This window comes from Aphidius gifuensis, linkage group LG5 (genome assembly GCF_014905175.1).
Source record: "Aphidius gifuensis isolate YNYX2018 linkage group LG5, ASM1490517v1, whole genome shotgun sequence".
NCBI classification, from domain to species: domain Eukaryota; kingdom Metazoa; phylum Arthropoda; class Insecta; order Hymenoptera; family Braconidae; genus Aphidius; species Aphidius gifuensis.
This window is the reverse complement of record NC_057792.1, coordinates 14,955,425-14,977,163: the sequence shown is the minus strand read 5'-3', so window position 1 is coordinate 14,977,163 and position 21,739 is coordinate 14,955,425. Positions and strand designations below refer to the sequence as shown.

The following is a 21,739-nucleotide window of genomic DNA, read 5'->3' as shown; positions in this document are numbered from 1 at the left end:
TATATTAACGATATTAATCTATAAAAAATACACAATAGAAAAAGAGCTATTTATTCATCTTTTTTTTAAGCCATAAATTTATAAATGTATTATTTTTTATTCTCAATTTACTTTACTGCTTAAAATTTAAAATACCGTAACAAAACCTTGGAATAAATTACCTCGGAATCTCGGATACAGTTCACAATGTAAATACCACTTTACATAAAAAAAAGCAAAAAAAAACTGACAATAATCATAACAATAATAATGAATAAATTTGTAACCATAAAAACTAAAAAAACCTGTTAAATTAAATAAAACATGCCATCTCATCAATATTTAATCTTGAAAAAATAGAACAACAATATTATTTTATATGGAACAAATAATTATTGATAATTCTAATAGGTTATACTTGAGACCTGGACAGAGACAATTGAAGACAATCATCTGACCACTATTAAATATTGAAAAGACCTCGGGTTTAAAAATAGTTTAGGCAATACCATTATATTATTCAAGGTGTAAAAAGTGGTAGATGACATTTATAAAACAAGTATTTGTCAAATATATTTCTAATAATTAAAAAAACAAATTATTTTGTTTTTTTTTTATTTTTATTTAAAATAGCAAATAAATTTACTTGAATTTAAGCCAATATGGCATCAAGAGGTAACATGGCACAAGCACTGGGTACTGATGGCAGTGATTTTACTCATAGACAAAGAGTTGCAGGACAATATCAAATAAGGTTTGTATTAAAAATTATTTCTTTATAAATTATTTTAATTAATTTATTAATTTATTTACTATTTTTTTTACAGTGCAATGAACAAGTCAAGACTGAGATATTGTATATTTTTTCACTATCTTCTTTTCTTTGTAATGCTGACAAAATTATCAGCAGATATATTAGATCGTTTAGATATATTTATATTAGAAATTGAAGAACTACAAATACCACAGGTAAATTTAATATTCCATTTATAAAAATAAATATGTTAATTTATGTATTATATTTTTTTTATAGCCATTGTGGTGGGAATATATATGGTGTTCAAGTTTATTACTATCATTTTTGGGTTTATCAGCAGTTAAAGCAAATAATATTAAAACACTTGAGAGATATATAATTGGAATTATCATACTTGGTTTTGGACCACTTTTTTATGCCATTATTTATTATATATCTGATGTTTGGAATTATTTATGGTTTGGTAAAAATGACAAGGTGTACATGTGGCAGGTAAACAACAACAACATCATCATTATTATCATTATTATCATTATTGTTATGAGTATCATTGTTGTTGTTATTAAATGGTAATTAATTTTTGTTTGTAGGGCTGGCATTATGGACTTTTATGGTACGTTTTCATCGTTGTTGCCATCCAGGTTCATTCTTTTTCTCTTGTATTCTCCTACAAACTTTTGACAGCTTGGAAATCACGAGGATCAAGAAAAACAGATTAAATTTTAATCACGTTCCATAAAGATATTGTCCAATAATTGGAATTTAAGTGAATAATTTTTAAAAAAAATTGACAATACTTTTATGAAAAAAAAAAGAAAAAAATAAATATTAAATTTTCGGGTATATTTTATTTGTATTGTTTATTCAAAAAAAAAAAAAAAAAACAAAACTTTTACTTATAATATTTTTATTATTAAAGGAAATTATAATTTCCCGCCTTTTTTTTCATTGTAAATACGGCTTAAATCGTGACAGCCAATAAAAAAAAGAAAATGGCCGTTGCATATCCTTGGTGCCGACGTTGTCGAATAAAAAAAAGATAAAAAAAAAAAAAAGAAGAGACGAAGAGACTTCCTTCCAAGCTTGACTCGGCCGCATGTTGCATATTTGTTAACTAAAATCTAAATAGTTTTTTTAATAAATAAATTTTTTACTTAAAAATTAAGTTTAAAAAATGGGTGGTGATGAAGGTACGGGTGTAACAACTGGCCAGCCAAATCTTTGCAAGCAAGATTTGTCGAAATTGGTAAATAATTATTACTCCTTTTTTTTTGTGCTTTCTTTTTTTTTTTTTATAACATTAATGTCGTCCAAAAAACCGGGAGTGCTATCTAAAATCCTAGCATATTTTACATTATAAATGAAATTTTTTTTTTTAAAATTACTTATCATTTTATTTGTATTTTTATTTGAAAAAAAAAAAATAGTTTTTTATTTTTAATTTTATGATTGATTATTATTTGAGGTTATATCTAATGATGCAATTTTTTTACTTGGCGTCAGACTAATAATGATAATTTTTTACAGGACAAAACAAAAATAACAGCAACGTCTAAAGAAGTCATCAGTAGACAGGCAACAATTAACATTGGTAAGTTAAAAAAATAACAGCTAACTATATTATTTTTAAATAATAAAAGCCACAAAAATAATATTAATTATAATAAATGTTTATTTAAATTTTGTTATTCAGGTACTATTGGTCATGTAGCTCACGGTAAATCAACCACCGTCAAAGCACTATCTAATGTACAAACTGTACGTTTCAAGAATGAACTCGAGCGTAACATAACAATTAAACTTGGTAAGTGATAAACAAAAATAATTAATTAACTAATTTTAATATAAACATTGCTACACTGTTATTTTCTGTATTGATATTTATTTGTTCATAATATTATGAACTCTCGTGTCCATCGTGAATAAAAAATCTAAAATAAATAATTATAAGTATGACCACAAACATCAAGAAAAAAAAAAAAATTATATAAATAAATAAAATTGATGCCAGTGATGCCAGTGATGAGCCATGAGTGTGAAATGACGACGTTTAAATGTTTGGCATTGCAGACGCTCGTGCGACGGAGACAACAACTGGAGAATTGGCCGATGTACCAGGTGATGACACGAGCGAAATGCCAGGAATATGTGAAAAACGTACAAGATCATCATTAGATAATCAACCACCTCCATCAAAACGTACCAAGCAAAATGATGAGACATCATCAACACTAGAAAATGATAATGATAATAACAATAATAATGATGATATTGATTTGATAAAAAAATATAATGTCAAAGAATTACAAATACCACTTGAAGATATTTGTAAAAATGGCTATTACCAAAAAATAATATTAAATAATAATAATAATAATGATAATAAAGGAACAAATGAATTTGAAGTTGATAGAATAGTTGATAAAAAAATTAAAGACAATGGTGAATGGTATTTAGTTAAATGGAAAAATTGGAGTAATAATTATAATACATGGGAGCCGAAAATTAATCTAGTCAATTGTATTGAAATAATTGATACATATGAATATGATAGACAACAATTATTGGAAAAATTTCAAAAAATTGAAAATTTTAATCCAACAATTGAAGATTTAGAATTACATATGTCTGAATTACGTCTTCGTAAAAAATCATATGATGGTATTAATACGATTGACATAAATTTATTTAAATATCTTGATAATTATTTTAATTCAAAAATAATAAATAATGATAAAATTATGAAAAAAATAAAATTTGGTATTATAAATACAATGTTTTGTTCAAAAAGACGTGATCAATTAGATGCATTACATGAATGGGAAATACAAATAAATAATATAACAAATGGTAAACCAATAATATCTGTTGAAAATAATATTGATCTTGAATCAACATCATCAGAATTTTTTTATATTGATGATTATTTACCTGGTACTGGTGTTACAATACCAGATGATCCACCAATTGGTTGTGATTGTATAACATGTGATGCTAAAGCTAAATGTTGTTATGCACAATATGAAGATACATGTGGTTTTCCATATACAACTGGTTGTCGTGTCAGAGTACCACCTGGTACACCAATATATGAATGTAATAAACGTTGTAAATGTCCACCAGATTGTAAAAATCGTGTTGTACAACGTGGCTCAACTGTTAGTTTATGTATATTTAGAACATCAAATGGTCGTGGTTGGGGTGTTAAAACAATTAAATTTATAAAAAAAGGAACATTTATAACACAATATGTTGGTGAAGTTATTACAAATGAAGAAGCTGAAAGACGTGGAAAAGAATATGATGCTGCTGGACGTACTTATTTATTTGATCTTGATTATAATGAAGTTGGTGAACAATGTCCATATACTGTTGATGCAGCAACATATGGAAATATATCACATTTTATAAATCATTCATGTGAACCAAATTCAGCTGTTTATGGAGTTTGGATTGATTGTTTAGATCCAAATTTACCAAAATTAGCTCTATTTGCAACTCGTGATATATATAGAAATGAAGAAATAACATTTGATTATATGCGTCAAAGCACTAAAATATCAGAAAAAAAATATAGCCCAGTTAATAATTTAAATTTATCAATTGATTCAAGACAAAGACTTGAATTACCTGATTTTGATGATAATAATCATGTTGATACAGACAATAAAACAAGATGCAAATGTGGCGCTAAATGTTGTAGGCAATATCTTTTTTAAACAAACACAAACAAACAAAAAAAAAAGACATTGAAATTAAACAAATAATTTAAATCTTTGTATTATTATTTAGTTTGTTATTACTTATTATGAATTATTATAAATATTAATTTACATTTTCTTTATTCATTAGATGATATAACTAATCAAATTTTTTTTTTTTCTATTTTTGTCTTGTTTTGGCTTGTCTTTTATTTAAAAATTATTACATACTGTAGATATGTTGAATAATTTAACTTAATTCGTTATTATTATTTGTAATCATTAATTAATAAATAGTGACGGATAATATTTATTTTTTATCCTTGGTTTTTTTTTTTTTTCTTTTTTTTTATTTTTATTATTAGAATTTAATAAATAATTTAAAAAAAAAAAAAAGCAAGTGTGTATTTGCTATTGTTTTTAATGACCAATAAATATTCTATATGAATAATTAAATATTTTGTATTGTTAATGTTATTTGTATTTTTTTTTTTTTTCTTTCTTGATTTTTAGGATATGCAAATACCAAAATTTATGAATGCGATAATAAAAAGTGTCCAAGGCCAGTTCGTTATATATCAAGTGGATCAAGTAAGGATGATTCATTCCCATGCTTTCGTCCAAGTTGTACTGGACGTTTTCAATTGGTTAGACATATTTCATTTGTCGATTGTCCTGGTCACGACATTCTTATGGCTACCATGTTGAACGGTGCTGCTGTTATGGATTCTGCAATAGTTGTTATTGGTAATGTTATTAATTATTTAAATAAACAAAAAAATACATTTCAATAAGAATTATTTTAATTAATTATTATTATTTTTACAGCTGGTAATGAATTGTGTCCACAGCCACAAACATCGGAGCATTTGGCTGCAATTGAAATTATGAAATGCAAAAGTATGATTATTGTTCAAAATAAAATTGATTTAGTCAATGAAGGACAAGCTAGAGAAAATTATGAACAAATATTAAAATTTGTACAAGGTACTGTTGCTGAAGGTGCACCAATTGTACCAATATCAGCTCAACTTAAATATAATATTGAAGTATTGTGTGAATATATGGTTACAAAAATACCAATACCAATGCGTGATTTTATATCTGAACCAAGACTTATTGTTATTCGTTCATTTGATGTTAATAAGCCTGGTTGTGAAGTTGATGATTTAAAAGGTGGTGTTGCTGGTGGAAGTATTTTGAAGGGAATTTTAACAGTTGGTATGGAGATTGAAGTTAGACCTGGTCTTGTATCAAAAGACAATGAAGGTAAACTAACATGTCGTCCAATTATTTCACGTATTGTATCACTTTATGCTGAACAAAATCAACTTCAATTTGCTGTTCCTGGTGGTCTTATTGGTGGGTATATTAATAATAGAAAAAAAATTGATATATATATAAAACAAAATATTTATTTAATAATATTTAATTTATGATAAACAGGTGTTGGAACTAAAATTGAACCAACTCTTTGTCGTGCTGATCGTCTTGTTGGACAAATTCTTGGTGCTGTTGGTTCACTTCCCGAGATATTTACTGAACTTGAAATATCTTATTATCTTTTGAAACGTCTTCTTGGTGTAAGAATTGAGGGTGACAAAAAAGGTGCCAAGGTAAGCATCATAATTTAAAGATAATAACATTTAATTTTTTTTTTTTTTTTACAAGATATTAATCGATTATTTTTCAAATTTAGGTACCAAAATTATCTAAAAATGAAGTACTTCTTGTTAACATTGGTTCATTGAGTACTGGTGGTCGTGTTGTTGCAACAAAGGCTGATCTTGCTAAAATCAGTTTGACAAATCTTGTCTGCACTGAAATTAATGAAAAAATTGCATTATCCAGAAGAGTTGAAAAACATTGGCGTCTTATCGGATGGGGACAAATTCGTGGAGGCACAACAATTGAGCCAATTATTGATAGAAAATAAATCATTTTTATATACATCAACAACTAATTGTTTCATAAACTTTTGCGATAAATTTATATTGTCTGAATAAACACAAAATAAATTGTAACAGTAATAATTATAAATATTGATATCAAACATTATATTTATTTAATTTTATTTTAAAAGGACAAATTAATATATAGCAACAAGTTACTTCCAATTTTTCGCAATACAATTTATGTCTCCACGTCATTAGCAAACAATGATAGTTGAAAACTATTTTATTATTTCGTTAATAAATCAGAAACATTTTGAATATTTCCACCTACTTATATTTTGACTATAATTTTTTTTCTAAACAGCTATTCCTAATTTATTACATGAGAAAAAAAAAAAAAGAAAGTAGGGAGATCAAAGCGCAATCGCAATTAATTTTTACCGCCATTTATGCTGGGAATTATTATTACTGTGGAAACACAGCTTAACGCACGCGCATTTTATAGTTATTAATTATTAATTTAAAATTTTAAAAATATTAAACAACAATAAACTGATTAATTAACATTTAACAGCTTAAAAAAAACACAGCTATTTTATTGAACTTCGTGGTACCAGAAGTGGCGGTAGAGGAAAAAAAAAAAAAGAATTAATTTTTTTAAAAATGACCTGAAAATAAATCAATGACAATTTAATTAATAACAATATACCCATCAATATTTGTATCAAAATTATTTATTTTTATTTATCAATATGAAAACAGAAAATTGTCATGTGTCTCTTTTTTTTTTTTAATTTTTTTTTGAGTATAATATTAATCAGTGTCTACACGTGATCTTTTAAGATGGGTTGGTGATAATGTTTGTTTTTGAGCAGCAGTCAGCTGCATCGGAGAAGTTGCAATTTGTTTACGAATTTGCATTTGTTTATCTTTTTGCGCAGCAAGACGTTCAAATATTTCACAAATTAACTGTGGAAGTGTTAGCTTCATTGACATGTAAGAATCAGTTTTAATAACATCAGACATATTGAGTATAATAAAATCCATTGTTGCATTTTTCAATTGATTTCCATGATGTAAATCAGCAAGTAGCAAATGTTCAACTGAATTTTCAACAGTTAATGCCTCGTAGAGTGCTTCTTCACATAATGCTTTGAGTCTTTGAAGCATGTACTTGTCAGCAACAGCCAAAATGTCTTTTAAATTAATATTAGATAATACTGAATAATCAAATCTATCAGTAAGCATAAATTCAAGTATTTCTTTAAATACTTGAGCATCAATGTCTTCAATTCTAACTGAATTTTCTTGACTTTCTTTGTTAGCTTGATTGTCAAACATAGCTGCAAATACTGGACTCTGGCTTGTCAATAATCCTTTGTAAACTTTAAACTCTTGATTGCCAACTTTGACTGTAACAATTTCACCAAAATTATGTGAACGTATCATTTCTTGTAAATTTTCAAGCTGACAAGTACTACTTGGAACGTGAAATTTATATTTATTCTTCATGGGAAATGAAAATTTTGATATACGACAAGCAATTGTTAAACAATCATTTGGCAAATAACTATCAGCATGAGTTATTATGTATGATCTTGGTGTTAGCTTTGGCCATTTGTTTTCATTTGATAAAAATAAACAATTCATCTCAGTATGATTTGGATTATCTGTACTGTTTGATAAAATTGAACAATTATAAGCAACACTTGGTTTAACTAATTTATTTTTTGATTTGCAGCATAATGATAACCACAATTCATCTTTTGTTTCTTTACTTATGCCATTTGGATAAAACATCAAATACCATTTTTCTTTACACTCAAAGCCAAATGTTGGTGATTCAATTGACTCACCAGGTGCAACATATTGGCTAAATTTTGGTATTATCCATCGCCAAGTACCACTGTATGCTGCTTCTTCAATTTGTGTCATTTATATTGATTTTTTTTAATAAAAATTAATTGACGCTAAAAAGAAAATAAATAATTTATAAAATAATACATTTATTTATTAATTAACATAATGTTATGTGATATTTAAATAATGATTAAATAATGATAGTGACATACATTTATGATGAATTAATTGTTGATGAAAATGTTTATATGATGATAAATTTTAGGTTATGTTTTTGCAAAATAACACGAATAAATTCAAATGGCACCAAATACCGATTAATCTTTTTTTACTCTTTTTTCAAATACTCGAAAATTGTTGAAACAATTTATCTTATCAAGTACTTGTTTTTTGTTGAAATTCAGTACAGAACAAAGGCGCGTGTTTAGCAATTAATACAGGTAACTGGATAGCAAATAAATACAAGTTCTGGAATGCTGGAAAAAATTGAAAAAAAAATATAGATAAATAAAAATGGATTCACTTTTGGATATTCATGTTTTTGTGTGTTTTTGTTGGATATTTTGAAACTACCAATGGTGGCGCGACGTGTATTAAACTTAAGCTCCGTATACAATATACACATCACACCGATAGTCCGATACACACACACACTCTACTTTTACCATCTTGTTTGGCAATTTGCGGTTAGACATTTTAATAAAAATAACATTCAAAATTTAACTATATGAAAAATTAATAATAAACAATAAATATTTATTTATATATATTACCAAAATTAACTTAATTCTATAACTTTTTTGTATAAATATTTAAAATAAAATTATCAGTGAAGTTTTTTTTTTTTTTTTTTTTGTTGAGTGGAGTATATTTTGTGTCTGATCACACTGGCAACATGACGTAATTGTATTGATCGCAGAAAGAAGAAGAGGATAGAAAATAAGAGAGAAAGATACCGAAAAAAAAAGTCGTATATATTCGCCATCTTGTACATTATATTTTGTAGAAGATAAAAGAATTAAAAAGCTGGTGCGCGTGTGTTTTAAAAAAAAAAAAAAAAAAAACTAAATAACTAATTTCAATCAAGAAACAAAGCTTTTAATAATAATTTTTTTTTTTTTCTCATCATTGTAATTCGTGATAATCATTATTAATTATAATTGTGTTTGGATTTGAATCCGTTTGTGAAATCATAACCCATTTGGACGGACCAAGGTGAGTCATTATTTTTTCTTTTTTTTTTTTTTTTTTTTCAATTCTTTTTTTTTTTTTTTATATCAATTATCTCGCTTCTAACAACCAATATCAGCTCTTTTTTTTATTTATTTATTTTTTTTTTCAATGCGATTGTTTCCTTTGTTTTTGTCTTAATTTACACTTTCATTTGCATCTTTTGATGTTTTTTTAATCAAAATTAACTCTCTATATGTGTATGTATATAATGAGCGGTTTTCAATAGAATTTGAGTGAGTCCTTGTTGCGGCAATTTGTCATTAAAATACAACAAATAAATTGACTTTTATTTATTTTTATTTTTGTACTATTTTAAAACTCATATTGTCCTTAAATGATTATTGTTTTATTGTTAGTGATTCCTTTGGGTACAAGCATCATTTAGCTCCAAAATAATTTCAAAAAGTTTTTCATTAAGTCAAGTTGGATAGACAAAACCCAAGCCGACTTGATTTTTTTTTTCTTTTTCTTTTTTTTTTTTTTTAATAAAAAACCAGTTTTTATTTTTATTTGTTAATTAAATCAACTGAAGGTTAATATTTTTAAATAATAATAATAATAAAAAAAAAAAAGAACTTGTTACAAATAATTGGTGGCTTGTTTATTGTTATTTTTTTTTTTTCATTTTCAAATGAATATTTAATTTTTATTTATATATTTTTATATTAATTTTTTTTACAGAAAAAGGGTTCGTTCGTTGGGTCAGAGTGTTATACTAAATGTTTACCTGCAGACAGTATGTCGACTCAGTCAGGGATAACGTCGAAGGGGGAGAAAGGAAAATCAAAATTTCAATCATTAGACATAAATAGTTTGTATCGTGTTAGTAGAGGTGAAACATTGGAACAACATCAACAAAAAAGTACATTACCACGTAAACATGGCATGCAAAGTTTGGGAAAGGTGCCATCGGCACGTCGGCCACCAGCAAATTTACCAAGTTTAAAAAGTGAATTTAATAATACTGATCCAGCTGTTTGTCTAGTACCAACCGGTGGTAGTGGCTGGGCAACAACAAAAGAAACAACAACAACAACATCAACAACAACTACAACAACAACAGATCCAGTTGTTCAATCAGATAATGTAATTATTTAAAAACATAAAAACTTTAAATGTTGATGATTGAAAATTTAATTTATATTTTGTATTAGATTCAACAAAAATCCCATCAACAACAATGTCTAACAACGCCAATTACAACACAAGAACCAACACTACCAACTCAACAACAAAATTCATCTGCAGATTGTGGAAACAAATCATCATGGAGTGCAATTATGACACGACCAGGAGAAGGTATTATTTATTTATATATATTTATTTATTTATAAGAGAAAAAAAAGAAAAAAATATGAAACAGTTTACATACTTCTTGTGGATGTGGGTCGGTTAAAATATATCAGGTAAATAAAGCGAAAAAACAATTAGTCGCGAATATGTACAAATAATTGATAGGTGTGTCAACTGCTATTGGTTATGCAGGACACGTAGGGAGAGGACTGAGTTTTCTTGCTCATCAATCACCTCAATTTCAACACGAGTTTCCAATATTAAGTGGTGGACAACAAACCAACCAAGAATTATCAACACCGCAATTGTTGATAACGACAACAACAACAACAACAACAATGACAACGTCAACGACAACACAAAATTCGTATTCCCCCAATTCAGGTGGGACTTAATTTCTCTCCCTGTTTTTTTTTTTTATGCAATTTATTATTTTGCTTACGTTTTTTAAATTCCCAATTAGTTGATTGTTTATTATTATTTTTTTTTTATATTAGATTATGGTATATATATTTTTTTTGTTTCTGTTGAATGTGTGTTGTTCGTTGAATTATTAGTTTCAAAAAAAAAAAATGTTGTATGTAAAGAAATATATATATATAATTGTTTATAATATATATATTTAGGTGTTTCGGCTGCTCAACAGCAACAACAACAACAACAAAACCTACAACAACAACAGCAAAATCGAGAGATGAATGCACAATACGGTCCTGGTCCGAGCCTACGTCCACAAAGTAATAATAGTTTCAATAAATAATAATAAATAACAATGAAAAATAGAAGAAAAAAAAAAACAAAACAAAAAAACAACAACGAATAAATAATATATAAATTAATTTATTTAGCAGAAGGAAGTTGGATACAAGGTGGCAGTCGTACAGCAGGTGGTTCAGGAAATGGGAATACTCAGGTGGCCCAGGCCCTCCCAACACAATCATCCTCGACAACCCCATCAACAACACAATTAGAAACAGAACGAGTAAATTCGGTCCAATCGTCTGGCATTATTTCAGCCCAACCAAACCAAAATCAACAACAACAACAAAATTCAAATCAACAAAATCAACAAAATCTTCATCATTATCGTGGTTTGATACCACCATTTATGTACAGAGGGAATTTTCCACCAGGTGGTTTTCCCTCGCAATTTCCATCTAACATGAGTAACAGTGGACCACGTCCACCTCGTTTTAATAATAATAGTAATAATAATATTAGTAATAATAATAATAATAATGACCGTCAACAAGGTGGACAACAACGTCCATTACCTCTTGAAGAGGAAATAATATCACGTCCAATAATAAAAGAAGAAGAATTATCAAGAATGGACGAAATATCACATGATGCTGGATGGGCAACACATGATGATATTGATTATAATCAAAAGTTGGCATTCAGTGATGATGATGGTGAGGGAGATACACTAATGATTATACATAAAAAAGAAGGTAATAATATTAATAAAAAAAATACATTATCATCATCCTCATCATCATCACCACCACCACCTCAACAACAACAAACCACAAAAGATGATGTTAAACAATTAGAAATAACAAGAATATCAACAATTGAAGATAATAATAAAGAAATACGGCCTAAAGATAATAGTGGTCATAGATCTTGGTATCAAGAACGTACTGTTGGACAACGTGATTATCGTTCAAATGGTCCATCATCAAGTAACCATAATTATAATAATAATATTAATAATAATAATAATAGTAGTAGTAGTATTAATAATAGTAGTAATCAATCACGTCAATCACTTATTTCTACTACTATATCTACTAATACTGCCACTGGTACTACAAATACTTCTTCTATAGCTGCTAGTACAACAGCTACAGCTACAACAACAACATCAACAACAAGAGGTGTTGAAGAAGAAGAAGTATGGACACAACGACGTCGTGAACAAGGTGAAAAAGTTGCATCGGCTGTTGAACGTGCACGTCAACGTAAAGAAGAAGAAGAAAAACGTTATCAAGAATCAACAAAACAAGCTGCTGAACGTAAATTACGTGATTTTGAACAAAAATTAAAAGATAATAAAATTATTAATAATAATAATAATAATAAATTAAAAGATGATGATACAAATAATGTTGCTGTTGAAATTAGTAAAAATAATAATATTATAAATATTCAGCCGGTATCATCATCAATACCATTACCAGAATGGGAACGTGATACTTCTGATAGATCACGTACACCATCAGAAAGTAAAGATGATAATAATAAAAATGAAAATTATTCACGTGGTAATTATAGACAAGATAATGTAACACGTGCTGAAAGAGAACGTGATCGTGATCAACGTGAAACACGTGATCGTGAAAGAGATCAACGTGAACAACCAGCATTTTCACGTCATTTTCAAAGTAATTTACCACCAAGATTTCAAAAACAACAAGCTGAACGTGGTGTATCAAGTCATTTTAATAATCGCATGTCACCAAATTCAGATAGATCAATATCAGCTGGATCATCATCAACACAATATTCACAACAATATGAAACATCAAATAGTAGATGGTCATCTTCAAAACAATCGCATTCCTTGCCAGTTGGTCAACGTGGTCCACGTATACGAGCTGATTCTGAATTATCAAATTCTCATGATGATGATAATAATATTTCACGTTCACGTGATCATCCTCCATTACGTCGTGATGATAGATATCGTCATCATGGTTCATTTGATTCACGTAAATCATATCATGATGATGGATATAATAGAAATTACAAAGATGATTATGATACAGATGTAAGACATTCACGTGATGTTTGGGAAAGAGAAAGAAATTTTTATGATGAACGTAATAGAGAAAATTATCGTGATAATCGTGATGGACGTGATACACGTGACAACCGTGATAATCGTGATAATCGTGATACACGTGACACACGTGATAAAGATTATGATTCATATAATAAATCATATCGTGATGAACGTTCAGTAGATAATGATTGGACTCGTGAACAACAATTAGAACGTCCACAACGAACAGATTCACGTGATTCACGTATATCAAAAACACGAGATGATGATAATAATAAATCAACATCTTGGTCACATGAACCATTGTCTGATTATGATGATAAACGTGAATTTAATCGTGACAGACGTCAACCACCTGGTCCAATAACACGTGAAAAATTACAAGCTGCTGAGGATGCACAAAAAGATAAACGTACATCATTAATACAATTAAAACGTGGTGGTACAACAATTATTGAACACGATGATAATAATGATTCATCAAAAGAAACATCAATACCAACAGCAACATCAACATCATCATCATCAACAACAACAACAACAACAACAAATATTGTTATTAATAAAGATGATGTTTGGACACGTAAAACAAGTGATGTTGAATTAAAATCAACAGCTTGGGCTGATGATTCATCACCAACATTTGAAAAAGATGATCAAGATGCTGCTGATGGTGATATTGATGATAATAATGATCATCAAGATGATAATAATATTGATGAAGATAATGAAAAAATTGATAAAACAATTAAATATGATATTGCTGAACTGAAAAAAAGTATTGAAAAATTAAATATTGATGATTCACAAATTGGTAATGATAATAATCATGAAATTATTGATGATATTAAAGATGAAAATTTTAAAGATGATAAACGTGATAAAAATACAAGAAATCGTACAAATAGTGGTGGTTCATCACGTGGTGCTTCAACATTATCATCTCGTGGTGTTAGTAATAGAAATTGGAATAGTGCTACAAACAGTTACAATATGTATGCATCAACACGTGGTGCTGGCTGGCGTGGACCAGAATCACGTGGGGGTAGACGTGGTGGTAGTGGTAGTGGTAGCGGTGGTAGTGGTGGCTCACGAATGATGATGGGTCGTCCAGGTTCAGCTAAAAGTAATGCAAGTGGATCATATCCAATTCATACTGATTCAGAAATGAGTGGTGATGAAATGTCTGCTTCAACTGAATTTGGTAAAGAAGATATTAGTAAAAAAAATATTGATTCAACAACAAAAATTATTATTATTGATAAAGACGAAAGAAATCGTGAAAATATATCAAGAAAAAATGATGATAAACGTAATAATGATACGTCATATACAAGAAATGATAAAATACGTACAACAAATAATTATGATAATCGTAGAGAAGGTTTTGCACCATCTGGTGAACCATCACGTCGTGGACGTGGGGGGTTTCGTGTACGTGGAGCAACAGTAACTGGCAGCAGAATGGAAGGATATGGACCACCACCAAGTAAAAGTCCATTTTCAACAGAACATACATCATCACGTTCAACAACAGATGATAAACAAAATACTGATTTAAATGAAACAACAATAACAACAAATTTAACAAGTGAAACAACTGATGATAAAATTATAGCTAAACAACAAGCATTAAATGCTGGTTTAACTAGTAAACGTGGTAAATCACCAATAAATAAACAAACAAATGATATGAAAAATCAAATTAAAAAAGATGTAACTAAAAGAAATGTACGTGATAATCGTCGTGTTACAAATACATCTAAACAAACAGAAGGCAATGAAGAATGGGAAACAACATCAGAAAATAGTGAAGAACATGTTGATACTCATGATAAATCTTCATTACATAATAATAAAGGATATAATAATAATAATAATAATCAACGTGGCCCATGCAATAATAATTCACGTAGAAATACAGATAGTACAAGAAATGACAAGTCAAAGCCATTAGTTAATAATCCACAAAGAGTAGGACAAACAACAACATCGACAACAACAACAACAACAACATCAACAACAGATAATAATAAAAAAAATCCAGTATTTAATCAACAACGACCAATGCAAAGTCAAAGTCAAAATGGAAGACTGAGAAATTCTTCTGCATTGTCATCGTCATCATCATCAAGATTTGATAATAAAACAAGTAATGTTAATATGAAAGAAATAACAGTTTCTCAAGTTGATGAGATTAAATTAAATGATCCAAATATTGTTGATCAATCAATAAAAGATATTAAAAATAAATCATTAGGAAAAACAACAAAATCTGATGTTGATTATAGAGATCAAGCAAATAATTGTCAATCAACTGATTCATCAGATGATAAAACTGTTGATACTGATGGTTTTCAAGAAGTGAGATCAAAAAAAAATATTAAAGAATCACGTGGACAAAAAGATACAACTGTTGAAACAACAAAATCTTTGACCCATCAACGTAAAGATGGTAAAAATGATAAAGATCGAGAACGTGATCGTTCAAAGTCTAAATCAAATGGTCCACAAGCAACACCAACAGCAGTATCAACAGCATCAGTTGCAACCACAGTAGCAGCTTCAGCAACAGCAGCAGCAACAACAACAACGACATCATCAACCACAGCAGCAGTCTCATTGACAACATCGTCATCATCGACGTCATCATCATCATCGTCATCCTCAGTAACACAGACTCAACAAAATATACCTCCTTTACTTGGTCAAACAATATCTCAACCACCTAATATGAATCAAAAACAATTTGATCGTAATGCTACACGTCAAAAATTACCACCAAGATTCCAAAAACAAAGATTGGCAAAGCAACAACCATCAGACAGTAATACTGTTGAATCTTCAAATAATAAAATTAGTAATACAAGTAATTTTGTTAAAGAATCAAGTGGAAGTGGTCCAGCACCACCACCAGCAATTAATGCGTGGGACAAACCATTTACAAGTCAAATACGTGAAAATTCACCAGGTTTAACTGGCGATGTGCAACTTATTCCTGGTATCACTGGACAAGAACATGAACAATTAAATTCAGCTGTTGGTAATCAAAGAAATTCACCAAATGCTGCTGATAAAACAAGAACAACAATAAATAAAGAAACAGATAAAAATACAAGTGATAATGCATCATCACCACCAGTTCAAACACTTATTTTTGAAAATACAAATTATTCAAAAACAACAAAAACATCGACAAATATTGTTAATCAAACAACATCAGATATTGCTGTTAAATCTAAATTTAATCAAAATCATATGAAACAATATAAACGTTGTACTGATAGCGATGATGATCAAATAAATAGTCTTCATTCGCAACATTCCCATCATCAACAACAACAACAACAACAACAGCAGCAACATCAACAACAACAGCAACAACATCAGCAACAACAACAACACCATCAACAGCAGCAGCAACAACAACAACAACAACAACAACAGCAACATCATCATCATCACCATCATCATCATAATCAGCAACAACAAGCAATGGCTGCTGCATTTTCAAATAAAACAAATGAATTGGTCAATGATAATAATAAAAATCAACAACAACAAGAACCAATACAAATGCCAATTTCATCATTTAATAAAACAGATGATAGTGCTGATATGAAACTTGATTTTGATTTTAACTCTGATTTATCACAATTAACTGATGATAAAACAAAAAGTTTAACTATGCCACGTTCAATTCATATGAGTGGTAGTGGTCACAGTACAATATCACCATCAACTGCTGATTTAAATTTAAAAATAGCATCTGTTAAAAAAGTATGGGAATCAGCAACAATGCCAACAGTTGTTGAACATGAAGATGGTAATGTTGTAAGTAGTGGTGGTAATAATAATACATTTACTCAAAGTTTTGAAAATCAAGATGTCGATGATAATTATAATCCACATCAACAATATAATCAAAGTGGTATGAAAAATGACATAACAACATCAACAAATGCATGTAAACTTGTTCCACCACAAATTAAACCACAACAACAATCATCTGGTGTACAAGTTACTGGTTCAACAGTACAAGGACCAAGTTCAATTGGTCCACCAGGACAAAGTCCAATTGGTCATCCACCAGCAAGTGGTTTACAGGGACCACTTAGTCCACCTCCATTTAATACTGGTCAACCATCTCATATTAATTATCAAGAATTTCCACAATATCCTGGTTCACAGGCAGCTCAATATGGCAGTATGTCTGCAATTCCATCACCACCAGCTGTATTATTTAATACTGGATCTGGTCAATTACCAGCTCAAGCAAGTGGTTTATATGGTGCATTCCAATTGGATCAAAGTAGATCTCCATTTACTCAATATCCACCATATGGTCCATCATTACAAAATTCATTTAATCCACAAAATCTTTATCTTCAACACAATCCACCACCTCCACCACCACCACATGCACAAAATCAACAAACTCCTGATATGTATCAAAATAATTTATCACAATATCGTATCAATTTATCACAACCAACAGCAGCACCACCACCATTTGGACAAAATCAACAATTGAGTAATAATCCAAATACTGTGCTAATGAGCTCAAATTCAAATTCACTTATGTCAGCAAGTGTTAAACCAGCATCACAACAAATTGGTGCAATTGGTACTAAAGCACCACATTATCAAACTCAATCAGCACCACAATCAAATCAGGTATATATCAATACAAAATTAAAAAATTATTTATATTTTTTTTTATTATTAAATTTTTAATTGATTAATTTTATTTATTGTTTTTTGTTTTTTTTTTCTAGGTAACATATATACCTTATGATCCAAATCAAGTACTTGGTGGTAATTACATGGGTAATTCGGCACTTGTGCAGAGACCAGGACCAAGTGTACAACCATCGGCAAACAGCTATTATAGCGCCACGTCCGCCGGTAAACCTAACATACCTCTGTGTAAGCTTGACTGACCTTATTCCAGTTTAAAATTAAATTTATTTGTTTTTATTTTTATATTCAAAAATAACAATAACTAATAATAATAATAATTGAGGTGTTGGTAATATTAATAATAATAATAATATACATGGGTTAAACAATTTAATTAGTAGTTTTTTTAGAAAACAACAGCAAAAAATTAACCATTAAATCTCTTACATCCTTTTGTATTGTGTTTACTTGTGCCTTATCTGTTTTTGTTGTCTTGATTATTATTATTATTATTACTATTATTGTTGTTATTATTATTATCATTATTTATTATTATTATTGATGAATTATTTAAACAATAATAAAAATTGATTTTATTTACAGATGTTTTTCCGGGTTCACAAACTGGTTTTTACCAGCCAGGTGGTGGTGCACAACAAACTAGTACCTATCATGGTCTTCAAGGATTCAATCAACATAATCAAAGTTTAGCAACTGGAAGTGCAACACCAGTTGGTTTGCAAAACTTTAGTTCACAATTTTTATCAAATTCAAATATGCAAATAGCAGCAGCTGCTGTACAACAATATCGTAATCCAAGTGCTAGTGGTGGTGGTAGTAGTAGTAGCAGTAGTAGTACGAGTAGTTTACCAGCACCAGCAAATGCTGCAGCAACATTTCTCAATAAACATCAACAACAAGAACAACCAAGACAATTAAAAAGTCCATCTGGTAATCAACAAGATGTTCTTGCTTCTGTCTTTAGTTCAGCCCCACAAATATCATCACCAAAATCACGTAATTGCAAACAACAATCGCAATCACCACATCAACAACAACAACAACAACAGCAGCAGCAACAACAACAGCAGCAACAACAACAATCGTCAAATCAACATCATAAATATCAACATTATCCCGGTGTTAGTCAGTCTGCTTTGGTAGGCAACTACAATAATTACGTATGTATTATTTATTATTAAAAATTATAATTATTTTAATAATTTATTTGTTAATTTTAATTATTTAATTGAAAATTTTTTCAGGTATTACAACAAAACGTTAGAGGTATGGGTATGCCACGTGGTGGTGCTATTCAACCATCCCAACAACGCTATCCACCTCCAATTCAACGACCAGTTGTACCATTTCCACAAGGGCCAAACAATCAACAGCAACAAAATTGTATGCCCAATCAACAACAATCACAACAGCAACAACATCAGCAACATCAACAACAACAACAAAATCAAATAAATCGTCCCAGGCCAAATATGCATCAACAAAGAAATATGAAAATGCAACAACAATATTATTCTGGACAAGGTCAGTGTCGCAATGGTCAGTTTCAATTCAATTAAATAATTTTATAATTATAAAAAAACAATATATATATTGAAAAATCATTTCAAATAATAAAATATATTAATAACAGGTAATGTGAAGATGGATTCAAATGATAAAAATGATAATCACAATGATAAAATTGTTGATCAAGCAAGTGGCAACAAAAATGTAACACAAGAAAATGACTCGAAGGAAGAAGTTAATCAGCAAAATGAGTAATAAATAAAATTTTGCATGATATAAATAATCATTCAGCTTTTTTTTTTTTTTTTTTTTCTTTTTTAAATGTAGTAATTGCCAATAATAATAATTATAATCGATTAATTGTAGCCAGGTTGGTTGATGATTTAAAATTATTCAGCTAAATAAGTGCAACGTGTCTCTTGATGATTTCATCGAGATAATATAATAAAGCTGGTGTAGCTTTATAGTCCTTGTATGAAAAATGTTTCTTTTCTTTCTTTTTCTTTTTCTATTCTTATTTTTGTTTTGTAACATTGAGTGTAAGATAGTTTTATTCAATTTATTTCCAATTATCCTGTCAATTTATTAAAATCATAAAATCTCTATTGTGATTGAGAAGATTTAAAAATTGTTAGTGATTTAAAAAAAAAAAATAATAATAAATGAAAAAAATAAAAAAACAAAAAAATGAATTTTTTGCACACTTTCATAGAATGTGATTGAACGAACAAAGAAATTGTAAAAGGCGTTGATAAAAACAAAAAAATAAATAATAGTGTTAGGCTTATCAAAAACTTGGTTTGCAATAATTGTCTTTTTTTTTTTTTATCAATAATAGTTGTCAAACCATGTAAGCCTCTTTACACTCCAATTATTAAGATCAATATATGCTTAATAATTAGCACACGAAAATATTTAAAAAAACAAATTAATAAAATTAATTATATAAAAAAAAAAAAAAATAAAACGTGCACGTGTCTCCTGGTGCTCGAACAATTATCTCCATATTGTGGAACTAAAAATTAATTATAATCAACAAGAACAATTGTACTATATTAGCCTGCTCTTTGATTGCAGCAAAAAAAAATAATAATTAATAAAAAAAAAAAAAAAAACAACTTGCTTAATAAAAAATAATAATACATAGTATTTACAGATTTAAAAAAATTTAAAAAAAAAAAAATAAAAAATAACCATTTCATTGATCAGAAATAATACTCTGTCATAATTCGAATAGATTTAATGATAAAAATAAATAAAAAAAAAAAAAAAACTTATAAAAATAATAAATTAAAGTGTTTCGATGTGAAAAAAATTAAAAATTTAAAAATTAAATAAATAATAATTCAAGTTTTACACAAAGGCCAATGCGCTATTCAACCATATAATTCACTCAACTGCCAGTCGCGTTTACGACAATTGAACATTATTTTCCACGTCATCATTTACTAATTATAATAATAAATTTAACAAAGTAAAAGAATTTTGAAACAATAATTGTGAAAAAAAAATGGGTTTAATGAAGGATTTTTGAGTGCCTTCAACGCGCTGCCGCACAAAAAAAAAAAATAAATTATTTAAAAAACACGATTCACGACCCACACACCAGCAGATTATTACCCGTTGAATGTGAACAAAAAAGAAAAAAAAAAAACAAACAAACAAACAAATGGTAAAGAAAAAAATAAATAAATAAAATTAATTTAAAAAATTGGTAGATTGAATGTTGAGGTTTTAGTGAATTATTATTAATAAAAATATGAATGGTTGATTGATGTAGGATAATTTAATAATAATAATAATAAACTGGAGTTTAAACCAATAATAAAAAAAAATTTAAAATATTAACTGACATCAGCAATAAAGTCTGTTTTATCACATGATAAATAAATATTTGCATTTGCATTTTAATTTTTTTTTTTAATTTATATTAAAACATATAATCAAAGCATTTAATGGGCTTTTCTTTTTTAAATAAAATTATTATTATTATGACTATTATTATTATTGATATAAT

General features: G+C 28.3%; 4 protein-coding genes across 21 annotated transcripts; 3 read left to right on the top strand and 1 right to left on the bottom strand.

Moving 5' to 3' along the window:
* Positions 1–249: 249 nt before the first annotated feature.
* On the top strand, positions 250–1,626 carry LOC122857801 (protein jagunal). Of its 5 annotated transcripts, none has more exons than XM_044160188.1 (5): positions 261–504; positions 613–733; positions 807–948; positions 1,013–1,228; positions 1,327–1,569. In XM_044160188.1, exons 2-5 carry the CDS (start codon positions 642–644, stop codon positions 1,453–1,455), a joined length of 579 nt encoding a protein of 192 aa, XP_044016123.1. In that variant the 5' UTR covers positions 261–504; positions 613–641; the 3' UTR covers positions 1,456–1,569. The 5 variants fall into 5 exon arrangements, with proteins under 5 accessions (XP_044016118.1, XP_044016123.1, XP_044016120.1 ...); XM_044160185.1 differs by having other exon boundaries at positions 261–516; XM_044160186.1 differs by having other exon boundaries at positions 261–538; positions 637–733.
* Positions 1,627–1,713: 87 nt separating this feature from the next.
* On the top strand, positions 1,714–6,495 carry LOC122857775 (eukaryotic translation initiation factor 2 subunit 3, Y-linked-like). 2 transcript variants are annotated; one of them, XM_044160145.1, is made up of 7 exons: positions 1,714–1,982; positions 2,264–2,327; positions 2,430–2,540; positions 4,951–5,184; positions 5,266–5,799; positions 5,884–6,053; positions 6,137–6,495. In XM_044160145.1, exons 1-7 carry the CDS (start codon positions 1,911–1,913, stop codon positions 6,371–6,373), a joined length of 1,422 nt encoding a protein of 473 aa, XP_044016080.1. In that variant the 5' UTR covers positions 1,714–1,910; the 3' UTR covers positions 6,374–6,495. The 2 variants fall into 2 exon arrangements, with proteins under 2 accessions (XP_044016080.1, XP_044016079.1); XM_044160144.1 differs by lacking the exons at positions 4,951–5,184; positions 5,266–5,799; positions 5,884–6,053; positions 6,137–6,495 and adding an exon at positions 2,807–4,499 and having other exon boundaries at positions 1,775–1,982.
* A 588-nt stretch (positions 6,496–7,083) lies between these two features.
* On the bottom strand, positions 7,084–8,703 carry LOC122857791 (speckle-type POZ protein-like). The gene is made up of 2 exons (XM_044160168.1): positions 8,405–8,703; positions 7,084–8,302 (listed from the first exon to the last, which is right to left on the bottom strand). Exon 2 carries the CDS (start codon positions 8,265–8,267, stop codon positions 7,146–7,148), a length of 1,122 nt encoding a protein of 373 aa, XP_044016103.1. The 5' UTR covers positions 8,268–8,302; positions 8,405–8,703; the 3' UTR covers positions 7,084–7,145.
* Positions 8,704–9,133: 430 nt separating this feature from the next.
* LOC122857760 (probable serine/threonine-protein kinase DDB_G0267686) lies at positions 9,134–21,017 on the top strand. Of its 13 annotated transcripts, none has more exons than XM_044160109.1 (10): positions 9,295–9,407; positions 10,107–10,511; positions 10,580–10,724; positions 10,911–11,102; positions 11,345–11,455; positions 11,570–18,186; positions 18,288–18,438; positions 18,796–19,373; positions 19,458–19,752; positions 19,847–21,017. In XM_044160109.1, exons 2-10 carry the CDS (start codon positions 10,164–10,166, stop codon positions 19,975–19,977), a joined length of 8,568 nt encoding a protein of 2,855 aa, XP_044016044.1. In that variant the 5' UTR covers positions 9,295–9,407; positions 10,107–10,163; the 3' UTR covers positions 19,978–21,017. The 13 variants fall into 13 exon arrangements, with proteins under 13 accessions (XP_044016047.1, XP_044016044.1, XP_044016043.1 ...); XM_044160108.1 differs by having other exon boundaries at positions 11,567–18,186; XM_044160105.1 differs by having other exon boundaries at positions 10,884–11,102.
* Positions 21,018–21,739: the final 722 nt, after the last annotated feature.

What these genes read in the sequence shown, in the direction of transcription:
- LOC122857801 (XM_044160183.1), top strand. Translation starts at nt 642, where the DNA reads ATGGCATCAAGAGGTAACATGGCACAAGCACTGGGTACTGATGGCAGT. An exon ending in GCAGGACAATATCAAATAAG is followed by an intron (nt 734 to 806) that starts GTTTGTATTAAA and finishes TTTTTTTTACAG; the next exon opens with TGCAATGAACAAGTCAAGAC. An exon ending in AAGAACTACAAATACCACAG is followed by an intron (nt 949 to 1,012) that starts GTAAATTTAATA and finishes TTTTTTTTATAG; the next exon opens with CCATTGTGGTGGGAATATAT.
- LOC122857775 (XM_044160144.1), top strand. Translation starts at nt 1,911, where the DNA reads ATGGGTGGTGATGAAGGTACGGGTGTAACAACTGGCCAGCCAAATCTT. An exon ending in AGCAAGATTTGTCGAAATTG is followed by an intron (nt 1,983 to 2,263) that starts GTAAATAATTAT and finishes AATTTTTTACAG; the next exon opens with GACAAAACAAAAATAACAGC. An exon ending in ACAGGCAACAATTAACATTG is followed by an intron (nt 2,328 to 2,429) that starts GTAAGTTAAAAA and finishes TTTGTTATTCAG; the next exon opens with GTACTATTGGTCATGTAGCT.
- LOC122857791 (XM_044160168.1), bottom strand. Translation starts at nt 8,267, where the DNA reads ATGACACAAATTGAAGAAGCAGCATACAGTGGTACTTGGCGATGGATA.
- LOC122857760 (XM_044160102.1), top strand. Translation starts at nt 10,164, where the DNA reads ATGTCGACTCAGTCAGGGATAACGTCGAAGGGGGAGAAAGGAAAATCA. An exon ending in TATGACACGACCAGGAGAAG is followed by an intron (nt 10,725 to 10,883) that starts GTATTATTTATT and finishes AATAATTGATAG; the next exon opens with GTGTGTCAACTGCTATTGGT. An exon ending in TTCGTATTCCCCCAATTCAG is followed by an intron (nt 11,103 to 11,344) that starts GTGGGACTTAAT and finishes ATATATATTTAG; the next exon opens with GTGTTTCGGCTGCTCAACAG.